Source organism: Durio zibethinus, chromosome 17 (assembly GCF_047325235.1).
Source record: "Durio zibethinus cultivar Kanyao isolate XHJ-2024 chromosome 17, ASM4732523v1, whole genome shotgun sequence".
Taxonomy (NCBI): Eukaryota; Viridiplantae; Streptophyta; class Magnoliopsida; order Malvales; family Malvaceae; genus Durio; species Durio zibethinus.
In genome coordinates, this window is record NC_143178.1 from 4,199,392 (window position 1) to 4,217,455 (window position 18,064).

At 32.4% G+C, this 18,064-nt stretch overlaps 2 protein-coding genes across 3 annotated transcripts; both read left to right on the top strand.

Annotated features, from left to right (window-relative positions):
* The first annotated feature begins 6,565 nt into the window (after positions 1 to 6,565).
* Positions 6,566 to 14,902, top strand: LOC111278484 (respiratory burst oxidase homolog protein A-like). 2 transcript variants are annotated; one of them, XM_022865101.2, is made up of 14 exons: positions 6,566 to 7,382; positions 7,506 to 7,665; positions 7,770 to 7,818; positions 8,273 to 8,386; positions 9,488 to 9,910; positions 11,310 to 11,696; positions 11,798 to 11,893; positions 12,174 to 12,289; positions 12,687 to 12,854; positions 12,976 to 13,135; positions 13,248 to 13,445; positions 13,534 to 13,662; positions 13,886 to 13,964; positions 14,055 to 14,902. In XM_022865101.2, exons 1-14 carry the CDS (start codon positions 6,782 to 6,784, stop codon positions 14,162 to 14,164), a joined length of 2,790 nt encoding a protein of 929 aa, XP_022720836.2. In that variant the 5' UTR covers positions 6,566 to 6,781; the 3' UTR covers positions 14,165 to 14,902. The 2 variants fall into 2 exon arrangements, with proteins under 2 accessions (XP_022720836.2, XP_022720831.2); XM_022865096.2 differs by having other exon boundaries at positions 6,566 to 7,665.
* Positions 14,903 to 16,090: 1,188 nt separating this feature from the next.
* LOC111278502 (late embryogenesis abundant protein At1g64065-like) lies at positions 16,091 to 16,919 on the top strand. The gene has a single exon (XM_022865106.2). The coding sequence runs from the start codon at positions 16,212 to 16,214 to the stop codon at positions 16,767 to 16,769; it is 558 nt and encodes a 185-aa protein (XP_022720841.2). The 5' UTR covers positions 16,091 to 16,211; the 3' UTR covers positions 16,770 to 16,919.
* Positions 16,920 to 18,064: the final 1,145 nt, after the last annotated feature.

Consider the following 18,064-nt stretch of genomic DNA (forward strand, 5'->3'; position numbering starts at 1 on the left):
AAAAATTGTATTTTATAGAAAAAAAGTATTAACATGTTAATTTATTTAGAATTTTTTATATTAATATGTTTTTTAATGAAAATTTTAATAATTTGAGTTAAAACGGTTGTCCCTACTGATAAAAAATTTTGGATCTATCCCTGCCTATCGATATTGTCACACACACAAAAATGAAAATATATTTATCCCCATTTTATCTCTATTTGAATATTCATTTTTTATTTGATACAAAATTTAGGAAAAAATATTTTATTTGAATATTCATTTTTTATTTGATACAAAATTTAAGAAAAAATATTTTAACTTAAGTGTTTTTATATTAAATATTCCCCATTTGTCTCAAATCAAATATATAAAATTTTTACTTAATAAAATATAATAAAAATATTTTGACTTAGAATTTTTATGTTAAATATTTTAACAAGTAAATATGTTTTTAATATGTCAAATATTTAAGAAAGAATGTTGTCAACAAGTAACAAAATAATATTCCGAAAATATGGAATTATTAAAGAAACAATTATAAGTGTCATGAATGATCTCTAAATTATAATACAATATTTAATATGATATTTGAACTTTAAAAATATCTAATGCGGTATTTGAAGGAATGTTTGTCTACCATGTGTTATCGTTTAAAGTTAGTTACGTTAGATATGAGTATCGCATTAGTTAATAGATTCATAATTTATGTACTATATTAAAGATTTTTAAAATTTAATTACTACATTAAATATTTCATTATAATGTTAGAAATATTTTTAAAATATGAAAAATTGATTAAAATAATTGTGTTACTTATTTAATAAAATAAAAAAGCAAAGTTAAATGAAACATGGAACAAGCTTGAAAGCTAGAAGGAGCTAGATTTGAAGTTCTATCAAGGACATTCGAATACTTTTGGAAGGATATCCTAATACTGCTTTTTTGTTTGAAGAAATAGGTAAATCTAGCTTGGGCAATTGAATACCCTATTCAAGACAATTGAATGTTAACATTCTCTTTGAGAAATTAAGCTTGGGAATTTGAATTTCCTAACACAGGCATTAGAATACTAATTTTCTGTTTGCATTCTGGAAGTAAAAATATAAAGGGGTATTCGAATGCCCATACAAGGTATCTGAATGCTCTAATATGAACATCATGCTTTTTCAAAAAGAATGAAAGATTTCTTATGGATAAAAGCATGATCTTAATATAATGATTATTCACATGAATAATTACCTTAGTAATTATTTAGAGAGGTGTGTTTTTATCAAAGAAAGTGTTTGATGATTGAAACAATTCAATTAAAGAGTCACAGCCTTAAGATTTAATTTTTATAAATAAAGATTATGAGATTTCATTTAAAGTGATTCAAGTAGTTTAAGAGGCTAAATAATTCAAAAAGTCTTTTTATTTTCTCCCATTTTTTTCAAATAAAACCTAGTTATTTTGACATCATTTTTCATAAATTAATGTTCAAAGTTAGATGTTTTCGTTCTTATCAAGGAATGTTTAGTAATTTGATATTACAAGTGCAAGTGACATCAAATAAGACTTCATTACTTCTTGGAGACATTTCGGTTATATCTTTTTTGCATATTATAACTGATAGGAATAAAATAAATCTTAAGAAAAGTAATATTTGCAACATGTCTTGAAATCATTTTCTTATTCTTTGAAGGTTTATCTTATTATTTATAGGTAAGACAACAATTAAAATCACAAGTGGAAGATCATCATCAATTACAAATTTGTGAAGATTGTGCAAGTCTTGGATTTCTAACATATAATTTAAGAGTCATTTATAACATTATCCCTAAAAGAAAACAGAATTCTAGTTGGAACGAGCATGTAATATTTCATTTTCGTTAGGTGGGTGAACTCCCCTATATAGTTTGATTCTTCCACCTACTAACCATGCATTTATTTGAACACGTTATTGTTAGAACAAGAACCATGAACCAGCCTTTCCACGAATGTTACATTAGCCAATAACAGAGACCTTCCTCTAAGCTAAACGAAAATAAAAATAGTTGGAAATCAACATTCCTTGATGATAATGAAGTTTAGGTGAATGGCATGTTTGTATTGTCAAACAGCTTCGAATTAATACAGTGGACTTTAATTTTTATGTTAGTAAACTGGTTGGTGGATGATGATTGTGAGCCAGATATTCTTGTCCAGGAGTTGAAAGATTACAGATGCCTTATGGTTCAAGTTATTTGATTTCTTTTGGTTAGGAGGGAGATAAAATAAACAAATTTTAGTATTTAAATCAGTCTTATATACCCTGTTGATCAATTCAAAAACTGGTAAAACCCATTGTTTGACCCAACTAAACTACCACCTAATGACTTCAGATTCAAAATATAAACATGTATTTCTACATTTTTCTGATGGGGTTAGGTTGAGTTTTGTTCACATAAATTTTAAAATCTGTTCTTTTTATAATATAATTGCAGGATGCATTTCAGTTTGGAAATCGTTTTCATTCTAGAAACCCATATTCATATTATTGATTGAAATAACCAGTTTTGAACACGAAGAGTACTATAAAATTATGTTTGGAAGCTTCTAGGGAATCAAACACAATCATATATTTTTATGTATATAGAGAGAGAACTATAATTGTGATAGTTCCATGTAAGTTGTAACTGAAGAATAAGGTTATGTGAACAGCTATGTCATTTGTTAGTTTTTTATTTCTGGGTCCATAATATCTCACATTTGCCAGACATGAGGAAATTTTAAGGATTGGACTTGTTTTTTGTCAGCACTGATCCTTGGAATTCCCACATCTTTTATATAAACATACATGACAAAATGTTCAATAATTCTATAATTGATTAAATTTTTAATATTTTATTATCATCAATTTCATTTTTAAAATTTTATTCGATTCAATTGAATCTTTCATTGAATGAAATCTAATTATGTAGTAAAATTAAATCAATCAATTTCTTTAATATTTTATTTTTATTCAATTAAATTTTTAATTGGATGAAATCTATATATGTGATAAAATTGAATCAATTAATTTTTAAATTATAATCAATTGAATCCTTAAATAAATCTTAGAGAGAGAGAAGAGAATAAAAAGAAAAAAAAAAGAGAATAAAATTTTATCTTAATTGATAAAAAATTAAGTGTTTTTTTTAATCTAAATAAATATTTAATTGAAAATAAATGAATATTAGAAAATTTGATTAAAAAATTTAGATAAATTTTTAATTATAATTCAAATGCTTTTAATATCTTTCAGCCTGTATATATAATTTTACTTCAACTGTCAAAATTCGCTCCTGAGCCTCCTCTCAGAAACCGGAATCAAAGTTAATGGATTTGAAACTGTGTTTTAGTAGTTGAAAACATATATATACATACATATATATATATATATGCGCATGTGTGACATCATAATGCTTCACATTTCTTTTATATCTATTTTTGGCTATGAAACTTGAAAAGATGCATGCTATGATGCTAAGCCATTTAGAGAAATTTCTGATTTGAAGCAGACTGAAATCAGACATTCTTTTTTCGTTTGTTCCTCCTGTAAACTATATATATATAGATATATATATATATATATCGTATTCTAACATTTCTGCCCCTAAAATTGGCAGAATATATATGAATAACCTGATAATTGAACAAAACCGGTCATAAGCCTTCCAGCTAGCTAGGAGTTTCTGTTTGTCGGTAGAAAAAGTCAAACAATAATGTCAACTTTCTTTGTCTCTGTTTTCTGATCATATGGAAACATGGTTTTCAAGTTTACAGTCATGGTTTATAGATGAAGCTGTCATTCAAATCCTGAGACGATACAATACAGATCTGTTACTTGGCAGTAAAACAGCAACGATAGATTAATAATTTTTTGATCTGTTGATAAAATATTAAATTTTTAATTTTAATATCTAATATTTTAATCTTTACAACTAAAGATGGAATCCTGAGATTACAAAGTATATATGCAAGCTTGAAAATCACACAATTTTGATAAAAATGAGACTGCCATGCACGTTTGAAGTTTGTGTGAACTCATAAGCTGCTTACCTCTTTTGCATTTCCGTTATATAAAATGCCATTGGGAAAGCAAAGCAATATCTCAATGCAATTCAATCCTTTTTTGCCATATGAACAGGGAGATGAATTTCCACCATCTAAGCCAATTGTCGGTCATAAGAGAGTTTATAATTCAAGCTTTGTCGAAAAGACATAATTATTCAACGTTGTTTCTAATGTGTAACCAAGAAAAAATAAGGGGGTTTACTCAAAAGATGTGGTGTTTGTGTTCGACAGAATCTGATCTCTTTGTGTTTGCAGGTTTCTTCCAAGTCACATCAACTACGAAAATTTTGCAGAACTAACCAAAAGTGTCAGTTGGATTTTATCCAATATCAATTTTAATTTTTATATTTTTTATTATAAATAATTATTTAATAATAAATTGAATTTAATAAAATTATAATTCAAGTATTATTTAAATTAAATTATTAAAAAATTTAATAATTTTAATAATATTTTATAAAAAATAAAAATATTCATTTTAATTTTTTAATCTTTACTTATTAAAAATTAATTAATTTAATTATCAATTTTAAAAATAAAAATTTAATTGAATTAATTAATTTAATCAATTCAAAAAATTAATTATAATTAAAATTAAATAAATCAAATCAAATTAATTAAATTCACTCAATTTTAATCAATTTAATCAATTCAAATCACTTTTACCCAATAATCTTGAATCTTTCGTCACCTAAGCTCTTTCCAAATCTTTTTTTTTTTTAATGAAAAGAAACCCCTCCTACCCCAGAGTTCTCTTTTTCCTAAAGAAGATAATTAAAATTTCCAGCAGTCGATCAGTCATCAGTGAAAGCTGTAACTCCCTCCTTTCACCGTCCACACGCCGTTGACTCCCAGCATCCCGCCCTGCCGTCAACTCCGCAACCCCATAAGGTCATTTCCCACTCGTTGTTCCAACATTTTATGTCCTAAAATAATGCCACTCTCTTTACACACTCTTTCTCGTTCTTTATTTATTTTTTAATTCTTAAGGTCAAACAAAATTTTTAAATATTTCTTTTAAATTAATTTTCTTAACATTTAATTAATATAATATTATCTTCAATTTTTTTATTCAGTGATTAAAAAATTTAAAGAAAACATATAAAATATAAATTCGATCTCAATCATCCCATTTTCTTTAATGTAATCTTGTAGAACAAAAAAAGCAAAGAGGAATAGGTGGGACTCGCCTTCCGACTCAAACAACAATCAAAATCGGAATGATGAAATAGGCAGTGAAATCAAGAAGAGGAAGTCCCGGTGGGCAGATGATGAGCCAAAGTCCCTAATTCAATTCCCTGATTTCATGAAAGATTTTATTGGAAGTATCCAATTTGACCCTAAAATTCAAACTTTGAATAGTACGTTGTTAGAGATTAAAATGATGTTGCAATTGGATTGCTTTTGGATGATAGACTTGAGGGAGCTAAGTCTCATTCACTTGAACCTTCAAAGAATAGGGATTTGCATGTTTTAGTTCAAGATGAAACACAAGAATCGCTTGATGTTGCTGCAGCAATGTTGGCAAAACTCTTATAGCCCGTTGATGAAATATTGAATGAGCATAAGAGGTTTGACTTTTGTTTTTCTTTTTATTTTCTTTAAAGATACTTATACAAAATTTTTAAAAAAAATCATACAAAGTTTAAAACAATCCAAACTTAAAATTACCAAATTTGAATCCATTTTGTCACATCTACTAATCATTAATAGTAAGCATTTTAGGAAAGGCTTACATTTAATCACTGAACAAGTGATTCACTTTAAAATAAGTGTATCCCTATTGCCTAGTGATTCAATTTGATTTTCCAATTTCAATCAAATTCAAAATTTCAAATTTGTTTGAACATTTTATATCTTTTCTCCCAATCTCTACAGGATTAATATACTGTTATTGTTTTTAAAAATGATATTGAAATATTGATTCACCGAAAAATGTAAGAAAATATTTTAAAAAATCAAATTTCTAAAAAGGGAGCATAACGAAGGAATTTGCCACTTATTCCAGTCCTTGGTCTCTATATTTTAATTTCCTTATCTTTCTTTTACTACTACTTCATAGCTCACAATTTCCCTTCCAAAGAAATCAAATTGTATAAACGCGTGAAGCAAAACACTTTATAATTTCTTTTCAAGTATCTAACTTATAATTTATTAATAATAAGTAAAAAATATTTAACTTAAATATAAAATTATAGTTAATTTAAAAATTAATAAATATAAAATAATAACACTCAATATGCCTTCATCATATGACAAATTTAGAAGTTGAATATAAAATTATAAATAATCTAAAATTTAATAGAAACAGCAAGTTAAAATATGATTATAATAATATGTTAAGATTCAAAAAATAAAATAAATAAAAATTCTAATTTAAATATAAAATTATAAATAACTCAAGGCGTAACATAAAATATTAATTATTATTATATTCACAAAATAATGATAATTCTCTCATACGAAATCCAACATTATATAAATCTCTGCTCCCAGCCTTTGGTCCGTGCAATATTGTCCTTTTCTTTCCTTTCCCTTCTTTAGCTTTTACTACAGCTGCTCTCCGCGTTCTTGTCTTTTCCCTCAGATTCCCTCAGCGTTTCCTCTCCTACCCTTTATATTCAACTACTGTTTTTTTCCCCTTTAATAACTAAACCTTAATTTAACTCCTCCTTTCCAATCACATTAACTGTAACGAAGTATAATTAGTATTGTTGGATCAATGAGCGGCGGTTCTTTACCGACGCACGAGAGGCGGTGGGCCTCAGACACGGTTCCCGCCAAAACCATCCTCAGTTCTACTACGTCGCCGGGGACCGAATCCAACTCGGCGGAGGAGTTCGTCGAGGTCACTCTCGATCTACAAGACGATGACACCATAATCCTCCGAAGCGTCGAGCCGGCCACCTTCATCAACGTCGATGATGGAGCCGATACTCCGGCGTCCGCCTCAGCTTCCATTTCTCGATCCCCGACGATCAAGCGGAGCTCATCCAGTAGATTGAGACAGTTTTCACAAGAACTAAAAGCAGAAGCCGTGGCCAAAGCCAAGCAGTTCTCACACGAGTTAAACCGGATATTCTCGTGGAGCCACGGACACGCAGCTCAGGCTATAACTGGATTCGACTCAGCTTTAGCCGCTCGAGCTCTAAGAAAGCAGCGAGCTCAACTCAATCGGACTCGCTCCGGCGCTCAAAAAGCACTCCGCGGATTGAGGTTTATAAGTAACAATAAAGCCAATGCATGGGAAGAAGTTGAAAACAATTTCAACAAACTCGCCAAAGAGGGCTTTCTCCTTCGCTCCGATTTCGCACAATGCATAGGTTGTTCATTTCATCATCACAATTTCCTTTTCAAATCCAATTTTCTTAAACGCTTGGACTTGAATCTATCTTCTAACAGTATTCTTAATAACTTCTTTTCTTCATTGTGTACTGTTCTTCAAGGAATGAAGGACTCGAAGGAATTCGCGTTGGAGATGTTCGATGCATTGAGTAGACGAAGGAGATTAAAAGTTGAAAAAATCAGCAAAGATGAACTTTATGAATATTGGTCTCAAATCACCGATCAAAGTTTTGATTCTCGCCTTCAGATCTTCTTCGACATGTACGTATTATTAAACTACAATTAATTATTAATTACTACTAATTTTTAATTAATCAACTTTTTTCCTTTGATTAATCCATTTTTCTTTTCTATCTTATTTCTAGGGTGGATAAGAATGAAGATGGTAGAATCACTGAGGCTGAAGTTAAAGAGGTAAACAAATTTTCTTCCAAATTTTTAATAAAATTGGATTAGGCAGCCACTTTAAACTAATTTTGTAATCCAACATGCATAAATTAGCCACAAATACTGTCCCTCTTGCTAATATTTTTTGAAAAAAAAAAAAAATTAGGCCGCCGTTTCCTCGTCAACCAGGGATATTATAATCAACGGTAGGCGGGTATTGGGTGACCTTAAATAACAAGAAAATCTTTGGTTTCTGACTTTGAAAAATTTTTCAAGCATCTTAGCTATAATTGATTGATATATTCAAGGGTTTGGACAGATGGCACCTCTAATTTCTTCGAAATTTCATTTTTCCATGATCGTTTATTAATAACTTTTTAGTGGGGTTGGTAGGGGCATTTTGGTCTATATATAATTATAATTTTAATTAGTAAATATTAATATTAGTATTACAATTTTTATTTACCTTCTGGATATATAGATTATCATGCTAAGTGCTTCAGCGAACAAGCTATCGAGATTGAAGGAGCAGGCGGAAGAATATGCAGCTCTGATCATGGAAGAGTTGGACCCTGAAAGACTTGGATACATTGAGGTGGGTCCACTATTTTTATGGTACACTGATATTTCCATTACCAAACGTTTCCTCCTCTGCTTTTGGCATGATTATTTTCTCTTACTATAGTTTAATAAATTCTTAGGCAGTAAAAAAAGGATGTTATAGAATTTAATAAAGAAAGTTGAGATAATTGTACTATATTATTATTATTATTTTGCAGTGAGACTTCATTGTCAAATTAGGTTGCAACACTCAAATTAGTTTCCGTAAGATGTCCAATGGAGCAACATTGACTAGGAATTTTGCTATTATAAAAAAAAAAAGTAAATGAAACAACACCTCTTGGACTTTTCCTTCCAAAGTCTATTGTTAGGCGAAAAATGATCAAATCTTCCAACAATCCGGTTTTGGTTTTGTTCAACTGCGACGAAGAAAGGATGATCAAGCAATAATAACGAGCTTTTACTAGAGACAGCTCAACTTATCTTATGTTGGTAAACAGTAAATTACATTTGAGGTTGTTGACCAATTTTTAATACTTTCTTTCCGAGTCCGGGCCATGTAGCTTGAGCTCCATGGAGAGAAACAAATTGGTTGAATTAAGTTCCTTTCCGAAATTAATAGTACAACCCAAAATAGAGTAGCACTAGCTGGTATATTTTCCATTTTAATCTTTCAAATTGCAGGATTATCCATTGCATGGTTAACACATTTAATTTTCCATTTTTGCAAGTTGATAGTTAATTTCTTTTGTTTTACTTGTCAAAGTTGTTGAGATAAAATTCCTGATCAGCAAAGCGTGTTGTCGTTATTTGGTCATAGACTGAAGGTGCCCATACCAACTCCATCCCAATCCATGATTGACCGTTTTGAACTGATGGTCCTGCCAAATGGCGGACCTGACATAGTTGGGTTCCCATGTGACTTTTGCTTTCTCGTTTTTCCCCTCCAATACGCGTTCTCTTCACTCATTTAGGCATACACGCGTCCACGATTCTGCATCACTGATAGTGTAACGAGTTGACAGAATCAAGATAATCTTGTCCTTTGCATGACTCAAAATTTTCCTGATCGTTTAATATTTTCATTCCAATAATTATATGATTTGGTGGATGATGACGGATGAATATGATGCAGCTATGGCAATTGGAGACGCTTCTCTTGCAGAAGGACACGTATCTGAGCTACAGTCAAGCCTTAAGCTACACCAGCCAAGCCCTCAGCCAAAACTTACAAGGATTAAGAAACAAGAGCAGAATCAGAAGAATAAGCACTAAACTGCTGTACTATTTGGAAGAAAAATGGCAGAGGATATGGGTTGTGTCATTGTGGATCATGATTATGATAGGGCTCTTTACTTGGAAGTTCTTTCAATATAAACGGAATAGTGCTTTCCAGGTTATGGGTTACTGTCTCCTCACAGCCAAGGGAGCTGCTGAGACCCTGAAGTTTAACATGGCTCTTATCCTCTTGCCCGTGTGCAGAAACACCATTACTTGGCTCAGGTCTACCAAGCTTGGTCTCTTTGTGCCTTTTGACGACAATATCAACTTTCACAAGGTATGTATACTGTATGCCAACACCTTTTTCTCTGGTTCTTTTTTTTTTTATTTTGCTTCTCCTATACGTTTATCCTCTGGGTCTCAGGTGGGGACTTGATGATAGAAGTCAATATGATGGGCCCTAATAGATCGTTACCTGATAGTTTTGTTTGCACTTAAAACTGTGATGTTAAAGACTATTTATGTGGGAAGCATTACACGTTCACGCAGCAGAAGTTGACAACTAAACAGATCACTTTTTTTGTTTTTTTGGTTGAAGAAATTAGGGGTACTATATTCTGATTAAACAGAAAAAGAAATTAGGGGTACCTTATTATACATGAAATTAAAACATGGTAGTTTTAATATTTTTTGGCGGTGACCAAAAGCATTGACTTAGACAAATAAACAAACAAAATTTTTTTTTTTTACTAACATATAACAGCAAGGAATTCGTTGAAATTAGGAGATGAATATTGGAAGCGAAAACTTGGTACACTGCTACTGGCCTACTGCTATCTAACAAAGGCTCGATTTGGTATAGCCACGATATGGGTTAAATGCTTCTCAAAATTGCTAAACCTGCATTTGCATAAGTCCTTGCCTCTTTTTGTACAGTAGAGACATGTTTTCTGGGTTACTCTTCTATTTTCTCTTTCCTTTTCCAATTTTTCCTTCAACATCAAATTTTAGAAAAGAAGATAACGGGCATTTAATTACAGTATATTTACCAGATAGGTTACCTTAGGCCAGCTAGATGAGATGGGAAGAGAAATAGGAGCTTTAATGAAAAATTAAAACGACAAATTCACCGATTAATGATCATGAATGTGGTCTTCTAAAAGCCAATCTTATGCGTTCTTGAGTTCCTATGGAAGAAGATTCTCTTGTGTCCCAATAGCGTGGCATTTTCCGAGTTTAACGTGGACAGTTCGTCGTTACTTCCTAGATTGACAAAAGTGCCCCCATAGATTACAAGTAACAGCTCTAGAACACTGGATCATGTTGTCTTATGAGTTATGATTAAGAAACAACTGCTTAATCCATCAGTTGCATCATTTCTCCTGTAGATAATGGAATTGTAGCTGAAAAGGTTATGAAGAATGTATTCTTTGAATGCACTTCAGTCCCTGGAATCAAACCTGACATATATATTATATACATATGCAGAATGAATATTGGATACAAGGTTTTCATGCGCTCCCTTTTTTTCTGTACCTCAATTAACCATGTTCTCTAGTTAAAAACAATTCAAGCATTGGTAAATTAGCCCATAAAGAAAAGCGAAATGGATGCATCACATAATAACATTGCTACTTGTTACTGAAGTCAGTTATTAAAGTTTGAAAGTTGTTCATGATTCCCATCCAATTAAATCATTTTTTATCCTCTCTGTTCATCTCATTGAATTTGTGCAGACAATAGCTGCAGCGATTGTTATTGGAATCATTCTCCATGGTGGGAACCATCTTGCCTGTGATTTTCCGAGGCTAATCAAGTCTAATACTGATTACTATGATAAGTTTCTAATCAATGACTTTGGAAGTCATAAACCAACGTACATTGACCTGGTAAAAGGGCCTGAAGGAGTGACCGGAATTTTAATGGTTATCTGCATGGCAATTGCATTTACACTAGCGACCAAATGGTTTAGGAGGAACCTGATTAAGCTGCCCAAGCCCTTTGATAGAATCACTGGCTTCAATGCTTTCTGGTACTCACATCACCTGTTTGTCATTGTCTACATCTTGCTCATCATCCATGGCGTATTCCTTTATCTCGTGCACATATGGTACCGTAAGACGGTATATATTTAAATCTTCTTTTCTCAAGTGATTGCAGAAATTCTAACAGCAGGATATTTTTAAAGTAACTGTAGTTTAAGGTATGGAATTCCTGGTTGCAGACTTGGATGTATCTAGCTGTTCCAGTTTTCTTATATGCTGGAGAAAGGACCCTGCGATTTTTCCGTTCTGGTTTCTATACTGTCCGGCTTTTGAAGGTACGAAACTAATCATAACTCTGTTAACTATGATTCAGTATGGACAACAAGTTCCATTATTAATTAGAAACTGCTCAAAGAAAAAGGGTGGAGAATAAAAAGGAGAAACATTTAATGAGACCAATTAACTAGCAAGCACAATCTCAAGAATTTTTAAGTGAGGCTGATCAATTAACTAAATTTGCTACTCTTTGTGATCCTTTTCTGATGGACCCTGAATTTAGGTCTAAATCCACGTTGCTCTGTTTTTTGACTGATGATCTGCATTGTCAATACATAGGTTGCAATTTATCCAGGAGGTGTTCTCACATTACAAATGTCTAAGCCACTTCAATTTCGGTACAAGAGTGGACAGTACATGTTTGTCCAGTGCCCTGTCATCTCTCCCTTTGAATGGTAAGTAAAAAATTTAAAGCATATATAATGTTTTAGGGATGATTTCAGCTGTTTGACTTCCCCTGATGCTACTAAATTGTTTTCAGGATTTCTGGAATAATATATCTAGAATCCAGAGATAAATCCATAATAGAAGAGAATGAAAATGGACATTAGTTAGATCTGAAGCCAATTAACTTTGCTGTCAATAATAGCCCTTTTATATGAATAGAACAAGGTTCAACATTATTGATTGCTTTGTAAGAATGAAAAGGAAGTTTAAAATACTAAAAGTTGCAATAGTTGCAATCCTAAATCAGTTTTGAGGTGGTAATTGAATTGATCGAGAGAGCAGGGGTGTATGATTTGCATTCTGCAAGTTCTTTCACAATTCATGAGCATTTTTTTTGTGAACCAGGCATCCATTTTCCATAACCTCTGCTCCTGGTGATGACTACCTTAGTGTACATATCCGTCAGCTAGGTGACTGGACCCAAGAGCTCAAACGGCTTTTCTCAGAGGTTTGTGAACCTCCTGTAGCTGGAAAGAGTGGGCTCCTCAGGGCTGATGAGACAACTAAGAAAAGGTATATCTATTTGGCTTCTATTAATATTCAACATTTTCTCTCTTGTTTTAGAAGCATTTAGAATCTTTAGGAATTATTGAGTATTTCTGGGTGATCCTTGATATTCTTGTCCGAAGAACAGTTTGCCAAAGCTCTTAATAGATGGGCCATATGGTGCCCCGGCACAAGACTATTGGAAGTATGATGTCCTGTTACTTGTGGGCCTTGGAATTGGTGCAACACCATTTATCAGCATTTTAAAAGATTTGCTTAATAACATTGTCAAAATGGAGGAGCACGCAGTAAGTAACTCATGCTAAGTTAATGATTCTGCTTTCTTATTCTTTTCTTTGGTTAAGTCATGGTTTTTACAATGTTTCCTTCAGATTCATAGTAATGCTTCTTCATTTTCAGGATTCCGTCAATGATACCAGTAGGACATCAGACCTAAGTATTGGGAGCACTGATTCAATCACTGCCAACAGAGTTTCACCAAAACTAAAGAAAACTCTTAAGACAACCAATGCATATTTTTATTGGGTAACCAGGGAGCAAGGTTCATTTGATTGGTTCAAAGGGGTCATGAATGAAGTTGCCGAACTTGATCAAAGGGTAAAAGAATTAATCAACTTAAAAGTTTTTAATTTAAAATTTTCTTAGAATACTTTAACTGTTACTAACTTGTCACTTTGAACACTAGGGTGTCATTGAAATGCACAACTATTTGACTAGCGTGTATGAGGAAGGAGATGCACGTTCTGCTCTCATAACTATGGTCCAAGCACTAAATCATGCCAAGAATGGAGTTGACGTCGTTTCTGGCACCAGGGTAAGATCCTTTTTGTCTATCATTTTCATTCTCTTAGCACATTTCACTAAGTAATTGTCTTATAGGATTCTGAACATCATATACAAAATCTTTGTGAAATGAGACTCTGCAATCTGTCTGTCACAAATTCCTGCTGGAGATCATGGGTGGCTCCCATGCATTAACAACAGCACGCCTGTTATAAATTTTAAACATAATAAAAACTCCTCTCTGCCATTATCAGGTGCGGACCCATTTTGCAAGGCCTAAATGGAAGAACGTTCTCTCTAAACTAAGTTCCAAGCACTGCAATGCAAGGATAGGTGAGCCCGATTCTGTTTAAGCAAATGGAAATGACAAGCTTATCTATATTATTCTGATGTTGTTGTGGTGGTTTTAATGTGGTGGAGCAGGAGTCTTTTACTGCGGGGCACCGGTTTTGGCTAAAGAACTCAGCAAACTCTGCTACGAGTTCAACCAAAAAGGTTCAACTAAATTTGAATTTCACAAGGAGCATTTCTGAAGAGAAGTACCATGGTAGTAAATAGAAATACTTTATGTTTACCTTCCCTTCACCATTCTTAGGCCCTAACTCCTTTTTTACCTAGAGAAATAAGAATTTTTGCAATAAACCAAGACAACAGGAATCTCCGTACAGTCTTAGAACAGAAAAAGGAGAGGAAAAAGAAATGAAAAAAAAATCTAATATATTTCATTTAGGTCCTCTATCGTTGAACGGTGAATACCCACACAAAAAAAGGATGAAAAAAAAAAATGGCTTTGGGAATTGAAAGGTGAACCACTTCATTGCTCACGTGGCGCAAGTGTTTGGCGAGCAAGATCAGAGAAGAGGGAGGTGTGCGGTACAGCTGGCAATGAAGAGGTTGTGGCCAGGCATGATTGGTGGAGACATTCATAGTCATAATACAATTTTGAAAAGCCGAGGGCTGTGGGGGATGGGTTGGATTTGGACGGATTTTTCTTTTTGATCTTTTTGAAATTTCCAATTTCATTCGGCAGAATCCTTCTAGAATGCTGATGCTAATGATGAAGATTTTAAGCAAGCTCTTATTCATTACGCGTGTTTACAATAAGGATCAGGTTGTAAATGAATGACGTTCACACTTTTTGTCAGTTAAATCTTATGCAGCTTCGAGGGAGGGTTTTTTTTTTTTTTTTTCTTTTTAGTTCTTAGTGCAAATGTAAATGAGTACGATCAGTTATAATATCATCATCTCAATTGATTTCTTTTCTTCTTTCATATATTTCTATCAAACAATTTTCTAGTTTTCCATCAGCTGAGTTTGATATAATCACAACCCTTTTTTTTAAATTATTTCTGTATGTATAATATAATTATTAGATTGTAATTACAGCCCAGCAAAAGCCTTGATCCGCCGAGCCCGTTTGCTTTCTCTTACGAGTAAACCTTTTTTTCCCTATTGGCCTCTAATTATTAGCTGACAAGGGTAGGGAGGCCCCCACGATTATAAACGGAATATCCAGCCCACAGATTAGATAAGCCCTAATCAGCCCAATGAAAAGTTGAGAGAGCCTCCAGAGTCCGGGCTCCAGAAGACCCGGTTCCTCAATGGTTTATTTTATTGCTCTCGATGAGGTTGCAAATTACAATGACGATAAAAGCATTTATACTGAGTACATTTATATGACCGCGTGATGGCTCACAAATCTATCTAATTTTGATGTTTATTGTCATAAATAAATTTTAAATTATAATAAAATATTTATATGATATTTAAATTTAAAATTTTTTTAATATGATATTTAAATTATAAATCTTTTAATTAATATGATATTTAAAAAATTATTTATTCCTAAAAAACTAATCAAATTAAAAGTAAATATCATTTTAATTAATAAATTTATAATTTAAATATCATATTAAAAAATTTTAAAATTTAAATAATATATTAAATATTTCATTACAATTTAAAAACTATTCATGAAAATAACAATCAAGATTAGATAAATTAAAAAATGTATGCTATAACTGACAAAATATTTTGAATTCTGCATAGATATATACTCAAAATATATCATCCCAACTCTTCGATTTAGTGATTGCAAAACTCCTAAAAAAATATAAATCTTAATTTCGAATAAAAGCTTCTCTCCTTTCTCACGGGCTATGTCACATGTTTCAAGGAGGGCATACCCCCGTCAAGCAAAGTAGATTTTATTCTCAAGCTACGCGTGAAAATGGATTCACTTTCATCGTCAAGTAATTTTCTTGAACAGTCAGTCATCTAGAAAGAGAAGACCCCGTCCATCAAGTCCTCCCTAAAATGAAATTCACAAACCCCAAGTTGGCTTGTAATATGCTGTTTTATTTGACTAGACCAAGCCATTTTGTCCAATTCTATTTGTTTCAAAACTGAAAATTTCTTACACAATACATAGAGTTGAATCAGCAATCTTTCATCACTTAAATATCAATGTTTCAATCGTGTCTATAAATAACAGCCAAAGCTTTGCCTTTGAGAAAACACAGCCTGTCCAACCTAGTCAAAAACTTGAAGAAAAAGAATTTTCCTTCAGGAGCAATCAAAATGAAAGGAGAAGGAAAGCGAAGTAAAGCAAGATGCTTGGCATATGTTGCTGCATTTGTTGTGTTTCAGACAGCAATCATCTTGATATTTGCACTTACCGTGATGCGTTTCAGGAGTCCTAAATTCAGGTTTGGCGCTGTAACGGTGGAGAATTTCAGCACTGGCAACGGCACTTCACCTTTCTTTGACATGAAATTGATGGCTCAAGTGACTGTAAAGAACACAAATTTTGGTCACTTCAAGTACGAAAACAGCACCATCATAATCTCATATGCAGGCATGCCGGTTGGGGAAGCTGCTGTTGTTAAGGGTCGAGTAAGGGCTAGGCAGACCAAAAAATTCAACGTTACAGTTGATATTAGTTCCAGGAAGTTGTCGAGCAATTCAAACCTTGGAAATGATATCGCTTCTGGTGTTTTGTCACTGAGTAGCCAGGCCAAGTTGAGCGGCAAGGTGCATTTGATGAAGGTGATCAAGAAGAAGAAGTCTAGTGAAATGAGTTGCACCATGGGAATCAATTTAGGAACTCGTGCTGTACAGGATTTAGAGTGCAAATGACATGTCTGAAACAGTTTATTTAGATATAAATTAAATGCTTGTCTTTCAGTGTTCTCTTTCTATTTTTGTTTTTGGTCTACCCTATTATGATTTTGTACTCTGCCTCAGTTTTTCGCTAGAAATGGAAATTGATTCATATGCGTATGAAAAGTCCTCAAGTCAAGTTTGGTATACTTTCTGCACTGCACCCCCTAAGAGGGGTAAGAAAATGAAGGGTATATACAGATGCTTATGGTTTATGTAGAGTCTCTCAATTTAATACATCATACAACACGAAAACAATATTAAAAATTTCGTGTCGATATTAAAAATTATAAAAGTAGTATGGCTCAAAAATTTAGTAAAAATTATATATAAGTTTAATAAAAATATAAAATATATATTTTATGTTTTTCGTGTTAATATAAATTGTATCATATAATTTTTTATATAAAATATAACATAAATTATTAATATTTTACGTAATATAAATACACAAATTCTAGTCAATGGTCAGATAAGATTTTTGTTGATTAAAGAAAATTTATTACATATCTGCAATACAGACACTAACTATTCTTGATCTTTCAAGGTCTTTTCTTTTGTATTTATTTGTGGAAAATCTAGAGAGGTCTTTATTAATCTTATCTGCCACTTGCTTTCCAGCAACCCCCCAACAATATACAGAAAGGGATAAAAAAAGACCACATCTTAGCAAAGTCTATAGAAATTTTGGCGGGATACCCATTGTTTATTGGCAGGATATTGAAAAAAGACATATCTCAAACATATTGAGAAAAGATGAGGAAAATGACTACTGATCAGTAGAACAAAACCCAACCACTTCTGGTCTTCAGCCTCTTTTTTCTATATGTTTGATGCAATTGTCAACAATTGTCTTGCTTTCAGTGATTATGTGGCACTCTAGATGGAACTGAACTTCTTATAATTTTCAGTTAATTTGTCAGGTGATAAGGATCAAACTATCCTGACTAATTCAAACCAAGTTGTCAGACGACTTTTATCCTAGATTAAGTCAAGTTGCAGAAGCCTGAGAGCAAAAGAACCATATATCCAAACAAGAGAGAAAGAGAAGGAAGTCAGAAGACAATTTAATTGCCAAAGCAGCAGAGCCATTATATTGAGGTAAAAAGTTTCTTGAAATTCTTCAAGTATGAGAAACCGCAGTCATAATCTTTTATCCCAAGTGGGGGAGAGACCAAAAGATTTTACATCTTTAGTACGATCAATACTAATTCCAGTTGGTTATCAAGAAAATATATTGGAAGTGTCATCAGTTCCGTTGTTTTACCGCT